The sequence below is a fragment of the Ruditapes philippinarum genome, unplaced genomic scaffold (assembly GCF_026571515.1).
Source record: "Ruditapes philippinarum isolate M1 unplaced genomic scaffold, ASM2657151v2 ctg1551_1_1_1_1, whole genome shotgun sequence".
Lineage (NCBI taxonomy): Eukaryota > Metazoa > Mollusca > Bivalvia > Venerida > Veneridae > Ruditapes > Ruditapes philippinarum.
Window position 1 is genome coordinate 574,367 of NW_026866382.1, and position 7,647 is coordinate 582,013.

General features: G+C 36.7%; 1 protein-coding gene across 1 annotated transcript; it reads right to left on the reverse strand.

The window, feature by feature from the left end:
• Positions 1-3,920: 3,920 nt before the first annotated feature.
• Positions 3,921-7,647, reverse strand: LOC132732350 (putative uncharacterized protein DDB_G0289263). Its single transcript, XM_060718756.1, has 3 exons — positions 7,562-7,647; positions 6,994-7,052; positions 3,921-6,453 (listed from the first exon to the last, which is right to left on the reverse strand). The coding sequence occupies exons 1-3, from the start codon at positions 7,629-7,631 to the stop codon at positions 4,066-4,068; spliced, it is 2,517 nt and encodes an 838-aa protein (XP_060574739.1). The 5' UTR covers positions 7,632-7,647; the 3' UTR covers positions 3,921-4,065.

Genomic DNA, 7,647 nt, shown 5'->3' on the forward strand with positions numbered 1-7,647 from the left:
TTTTCTGCAATTCATCCCGAATAAATGAATAATTCATAAAAAAGGGAACAAAAAGGACTAGAAAGGTAACCAAGGCAAGGCAACGCTCACAAAACTCAGACTCAACATAAAACAGTCACATCGGCAATGCGCCCAACACGTTATTTAGAAGAAGGCCCAAAAATAGAGGAAAACAGAATCCCTTAAGAAAGCCAAAAAATGAAAATGTGGCAGGCTCGGTTTGATTGAGCCTGTTCATTGACTTCATGGAGCTACCGTCCACGTCACCTTGCACCGGCTGATGCAGAACTGAACATTTAACATGAAGTTGTAAAATTTTGAATGTAGAAACATGCACAGATATGTTCATATGACGGAACCTTCAATGTTATACGTTAGTGTCATTCCACGAAAACGACATGTGGTCCCCAAGTAAAAAATGCGCGTGTTAGAAAACAATGGGTGAAACTAAATAAAATGTAATTTTGAAACGGAATCATAGGTTATGAAATCGAGAAAAAACAGAGTCCCTAAAGAAAGCCCAAACACAACAAAATTGAAAATGTCGCAGGCTCGGTTTGATTGAGCCTGTTCATGGACAGTAATGGAAAATACAAACAAGATATGTTTGTAAAACATGTATGCCCCCTATCACCAGCCAATAATTATTCATGTGACCAGGTTATTATGCATGACTTCTGACCCAGTGAACAAAGAATTAATAAGGGTTATCTACTGGTCATGACTAGTCACAAGGTAATAATTATTGTGACCCCATAGGTTGTGTGCAGCAATTTAAGTTTTTTATATTACAAATCTTACCAAATAATATATGCATACATTTTATGAATCATGTAGGCCTCATTAATGACAGCGAAGTTGTTATATTACATAAGACCTTCAAATGTGTACATGTATACCAAAAGCATTTTTAGTTTAATACAAAAAAAATCAACCAAGGCAACTTAAGTTGTAGAGTTATTGGTCAGAAACCTTCTTTAAGTACAAGGTCAATATGACACTGACCCCGTAACCCCAAAATCAATTGGGGTTATCTACTGGTCATTACCAATCATCATATAAAGTTTGAAGTTCCTAGGACTAAGCCTTCTTCATTTATTGTGCAGAAACTGTTTTTACTGACAAGGTCAATGTGACCCCTTGACCCCAAAATCAATAGGGTACATCTGCTTGTCATGAACAATCATCATACCAAGTTTGAAGTTCCTAGGCCTAAGCGTCCTTTAGGTATTGAGTAGAAACCGTTTTTAACTTCAATGTGACCTTTGACCCCTTGACCCCAAAATCAATAGGGGTCATCTGCTGGTCATGACCAATCATCATACCAAGTTTGAAGTTCCCAGGCCAAAGCATTCTTTAGTTATTGATCGGAAACCTTTTTTACTTATAAGGTCAATGTGACCTTTGACCCCTTGACCCTAAAAGCAATAGGGTTCATCTGCTGGTCATGTACAATCATCATACCCAGTTTGAAGTTCCTATGCCTAAGCGTGATAAAGTTATTGATCGGAAACCGTTATTACATACAAGGTCAATGTAACCTTGACATTTGACCCCTTGACCCCAAAATCAATAAGGGTCACCTGCTGGACATGACCAATCATCATACCAAGTTTGAAGTTCCTAGACCTAAGCCTTCTCAAGTTATTGATCGGAAACCGTTTTTACCTACAAGGTCAATGTGACCTTGACCTTTGACCCCTTGACTCCAAAATCAATAGGGGTCATCTGCTGGTCATGACCAATCATCATACCAAGTTTGAAGTTCCCAGGCCAAAGCATTCTTTAGTTATTGATCGGAAACCTTTTTTACTTATAAGGTCAATGTGACCTTTGACCCCTTGACCCTAAAAGCAATAGGGTTCATCTGCTGGTCATGAACAATCATCATACCAAGTTTGAAGTTCCTAGACCTAAGCCTTCTCAAGTTATTGATCGGAAACCGTTTTTACGCACAAGGTCAATGTGACCTTGACCTTTGACCCCTTGACTCCAAAATTAATAGGGGTCATCTGCTGGTCATGACCAATCATCATACCAAGTTTGAAGTTCCCAGGCCTAAACGTTCTTTAGTGATTGATCGGAAACCGTTTTTGCTTACAAGGTCAATGTGACCTTGACCTTTGACCCCGTAACCCCAAAATCAATAGGGGTCATCTGCTGGTCATGACCAATCATCATACCAAATTTGAAGTTCCTAGGCCAAAGCGTTCTTTAGTTATTGATCGGAAACCGTTTTTGCTTACAAGGTCAATGTGACCTTGACCTTTGACCCCTTGACCCCAAAATCAATAGGGGTCATCTGCTGGTCATGACCAATTACCATACCAATGTTGAAGTTCCTAGGCCTAAGTCTTCTCAAGTTATTGATCGGAAACTGTTTTTACCTACAAGGTCAATGTGACCTTGACCTTTGACCCCTTGACCCCAAAATCAATAGGGATCATCTGCTGGTCATGACCAATCACCATACCAAGTTTGAAGTTCCTAAGCCTAAGCGTTCTTTAGTTATTGATCAGAAGCCGTTTTTACTTACAAGGTCAATGTGACCTTGACCTTTGACCTCTTGACCCCAAAATCAATAGGGGTCATCTGCTGGTCATGACCAATCACCATACCAAGTTTGAAGTACCTAGGTCTAAGCTTTCTTTAGTTATTGATCGGAAACCGTCTTTACTTACAAGGTCAATGTGACCTTGACCTTTAACTCTTGACCCCAAAATCAATAGGGGTCATCTAATGGTCATGACCAATCACCATACCAAGTTTGAAGTTCCTAGGCCTAAGGGTTCTTTAGTTATTACTCGGAAACCATTTGGTCTACGGACCGACGGACCGACAAATGCAAAGCAATATACCCCCCTCTTCTTTGAAGTGGGGGCATAATTACCGTCCACGCCCCCTAGCACCGGTAGAATTCAACATTTACACAAGAAAATGATGACATTTTGAAATTAGACACATCCGCGGACGAAACCTGCATGTCACAGATGAGCTGTCAAAAGACAAAATGAAAAAGCAGGTAACATATCCTAAGTGTGGTTAAACAGTATTTAAGTGAGGGATATTGAAACCACCCACTAGAAAATCACCAATTTAGAAAGAACTAAAAGTAGTCACAACAATAGTGTCGTGTTGAACGATCTTCAATGATCGGAAATATAACATCTTTGATTATATTTAGCAGCCAAAACCGAAGAAAAGAGAACAGGGCACTCCAATTTTAAAATCAACTTGACAATATAATTTATATTTTGATCATAAAGGATGGAAATCTCCGTGTTATCAGAAATGAGGAAGAGGTTGATCCCTTGGAAGGATCGAAAGAACAAAATTATATGAAAATTGCAAACTCGGTTTGGTTGTGTCTGTTCATGTGAGAACATCTCTAACGCACCAAGGAACCGGCTTAGGCGGTACTCAATCTTCAAAACTAACGCGCTGTAATCATAAAAATCCGGAAACAAAGTGATCCCTCGGAAGCATTAATCACCACAAAATTATAAGAGAATTGCAGACTCGGTTTGATTGAGTCTGTACATGAGGGATAATGAATACGTGCAACATCCCTCACGCCCCCTAGCACCGGCTTGAGCGGTACTCAATTCTCAACACTTAATAGTGCTGGCATCAATGATCCCGAAGGACCAGAAAAATATAACAACACTGAAGTGAAATACGGGGCAACTTTTTACAGCTGCCACACAGTACTTGACACCTGCTGTTGTGAAGTATAAAAATCCGGAAACAAACACTCGAAAATGAAACAACACTGAATTAAAGTACGGGGCAACTTTTTGCCACACTGCTCATGACACTTGCCGTTGTATAAAAATCTGAGAAAAGGGTGATCTCTAAGAAACACTGAAAACAACATTATTACAACGAGCATGTATATGAAAACTCAAAATACAGTTTACAAGAACTTTAATAATACCAGACACGATTGCTTACAGAGTAATTATCAAAGAGGTTTTCTACCCGAAACTTCTCCAAATTTTTATTTTTCTCCAGAAATATGAAACGTTCACCTGTATAAGTTGCAGCTGAATCCGTTTGTTTTATTCAATTGAGATGGGTATAGTTGAAAAACTTTGGTGTTATTTTTAAATTTTCACGTTGAAATATAATTGAAGGGTGCGGATCATATCCAAACAACTGAAAGTCTTTTCTAAAAACACTTACAAACTTTTCTAAAATAGATATGTCTACACTAGCAAATGCTTCACGCTGAACTGCCAGCTTTTGAAGCTTCGTTTCTTCTTTACTGGACGCTTTATTTGCTTCAACAGCTAAGTCAACAAACTCCCTCGCAGTCAGTGTATTTATATGTTTCACTGGATGGTGAAGTATTTTATTTTTAGATATTAAACCTCGCATTTGCAGATGAAGCCAAAGTCTTTGTAAAGCCTTTTCCCAAGTTATATAGTTCATGATTTCTTTCTTGGTTTCAAAGCAATATTCAATGTTAAATTTTATTGCGGCTTCTATTGATAATTCTTCCCACTGTTTTTCAATGGACTTAACAATATCTTGTTTGGCATTGAGTGTTTTCAAAATGTATAAGGCATCGTCTTTAAATGTTTCCATCCTGCCGATGAAAGAGTAGTTAAGGAGACATGGGTTACAGCTACTATCTATGCTCTTCGCGTGTGGATCACTGTACATATTTGTTGATTCCATGTCAATAACAAGTTTAACGAACTCTGAGAATGTTATACTATGTCCATCTAAGTAGCTGCCACTCGCTCTCTGACGATATCGTTTTATAGCAGTGTTTCCAAATTCTCGCCAGTAATATGGATTTGGGGCAACAATTTTATCAATAAATGCAGACAACATGCGGGAAAAGGGATTTCTAACAAAAAGAAATGAAAAGGTAGTGTTTGGGAGTACAGAAGAGGCTTTTGTTGAAAAATCTCTCTTGACTTCTACATGTACGAATTCTTCAGGAACATCAAATGGAAATTTGTACATTGGATTTTTGTTTGAAAATGTGTAAATTATTCTCCTCCAAAATGTTGTTCCAATTTTTTCAACTGGACAATATAATCTTTTTTCATCGTGAATAAAATGCAGTAAGATTGGTTCATTTGTTATTCCTTTCTCTAATACACATGCGCGATTTACTTCTTTTGCTAGTTGTGTACCATGTTTCTTTATAACTCTGTTTCCTTTATCCTTTTCGTTGCCAGACTTTAGGAAGAGTTTTGTTGCACTAGTTGCTCTAACTTTTTGTATTGTATAATCCTTGTCTATTTTCTCTATTAATTTGAAACTTATTGGTTTTTCAATTAAACCATTACTGTATTGTTTGTCAACATTACTATTCCGATATGACTTGGGAATACCTAAGTTACTGTTAAGTTTGACTATGCCTCTATCATCATTTTGCTTGACATTGCCATGTTTGCTTTCTTGATCAATGCCCATACGTCTATATTGTTCACTAAAACCAGGCGTCATGTTTTGTTTAATATTGTTCGTATCGCTGTATTTTGTGCCGATGCTAGTATTCTTGCTTTGTTTTACAATGTTTCTATCGATGTATTGTTCGCCAACGCCAGTGTTCCTGTTTTGATTTACAATGTTGCTCTTGCTGTTTTGTTCGCCAACGCCATTGTTCCTGTTTTGATTTACAATGTTGTTATTGCTGTATTGTTCGCCAACCCCAGTGTTCCTATTTTGATTTACAATGTTGCTATTGCTGTATTGTTCGCCAACGCCAGTGTTCCTGTTTTGATTTCCAATGTTGCTCTTGCTGTATTGTTCACCAACGCCAGTGTTCCTATTTTGATTTACAATGTTGCTCTTGCTGTTTTGTTCACCAACGCCAGTGTTCCTGTTTTGATTTACAATGTTGCTCTTGCTGTTTTGTTCACCAACGCCATTGTTCCTGTTTTGATTTACAATGTTGCTCTTGCTGTTTTGTTCACCAACGCCATTGTTCCTGTTTTGATTTACAATGTTGCTCTTGCTGTTTTGTTCACCAACGCCATTGTTCCTGTTTTTATTTCCAATGTTGTTTTTGCTGTTTTGTTCGCCAACGCCAGTGTTCCTATTTTGATTTACAATTTTGCTATTGCTGTATTGTTCGACCACGCTAGTGTTCCTATTTTGATTTACAATATATTTCACAATATTAAAATCCTTGTTTTGTTTACCGATGTCAATATGGTTCTTTTCTTTTACAAAAGCAGTATTTTTATATTGTTTATCAATACTTCTAACATTACTAGTATTGTTATTTTGTGTAACAGTTTCCGCAAACATGTTTCTCTCTGCGTTGTATTGTTTATATTTGTTAAAAGTGCCATGATGCAATGTGTTTGCATTCACATCATGTTTAATGCTATCCTTGAAAAGGCCTTTGTTATAATCACTAAAGCTTATATTACCATCTTGTTTGATGAAATGTCGAAGATGATTGCTATCATATTGTTGTTGAGAAACCTGAAAACAAATACAAGCACATTCTTTAAGATTACAGATTATTAAAACAGTATAGTCTTCTACGTAAGTTTACGTCCAGTGAGAGTAATGTTGGAAATGTCTGACTTTTTTCTCATGAAATGGCTTCGATAGCGCTTATTTAAATATTTGTTCAAATAGTTTTATATTACAAACCGTGCGAGTAAACATAAGTATATCAGCAACAAAGCTAGTTAAACGTTAATAACGTTTAAAAACAGATACAGTATGTCGCTCATCTTTCTCCATTTAGTTGTTTTTAATTTCTTTATAATCTTGATTCTGATTGTCATACATATTTTTCAATCATAGCTTTACCGAATTAGACTTTGTCTTTGGATGCCAAATACATGTATATACATTCGATATTCATTATACAAAGATCACATGTTTGCATCTGTAGTCACGTGGTAGAACTACTTTCATTGCTCCATAAGTTTTCAACCCTTGCCATCAAACTATGGTAACCATTACGAATAATTGCGAATTGCATTAGATATAATTTTATAAAGAGACGTGTACCTTATCTTTCTGTCCGACAGTAGAATCGCCAGTCCATACAGTATAATCGTAGATTAAACCTTGAAAAATTGAAACATAACATTTATCAATATATGTTAGAGAAATGTTCTTATGTTAGAGATTTTTTCTTTTTCACTTTAAAACTTCGCATAAATGAAATGAGTTTATTACAAATCAAATTAAATAAGGGTTCGGATAGATGTCTATAGTTTAATCTCTTAATTGGCGTATGAATCGCATGTTCAAATCCTCTTTGACCTATATTACTGTATGTTCCTTTGCATGATCAAGACAATGAAAATCAAGTTTAAAAAGCTTTTCAAGAATATTATATTTAGTTTGTACTAAAAATAATTGAACACCACTCGGGACTTTTCGGCCTTTTCCGTCAATCTTCAGTTCATGATAATGAATAATCGTCAAGGTGCTCCGATCGGAGCTCAAGCAATCTGACGTCCTCTGCTTTAATCTTTCGTATATCTCTTTTCCGAATTATACGGGAAAAGTCGATGTTTTACGGATGGGTGCCCAAAGAAACAAATAGACAAGAAGTATAAAATTTATTTACCTCGGCACAGTATTAGGATTGAAATAATCGCCGTCACCACAAGACACCTAAGTTTGATCCTTGTGTGCATTATAATCGTGTATTTG

Excerpts from the sequence above, each read along its gene's own strand:
- LOC132732350 (XM_060718756.1), bottom strand. The coding sequence starts at position 7,631 with ATGCACACAAGGATCAAACTTAGGTGTCTTGTGGTGACGGCGATTATT. Across the intron at positions 7,053-7,561 it reads AATCCTAATACTGTGCCGAG|GTTTAATCTACGATTATACT; the intron begins GTAAATAAATTT and ends CAATTTTTCAAG. Across the intron at positions 6,454-6,993 it reads CTGTCGGACAGAAAGATAAG|GTTTCTCAACAACAATATGA; the intron begins GTACACGTCTCT and ends ATTTGTTTTCAG.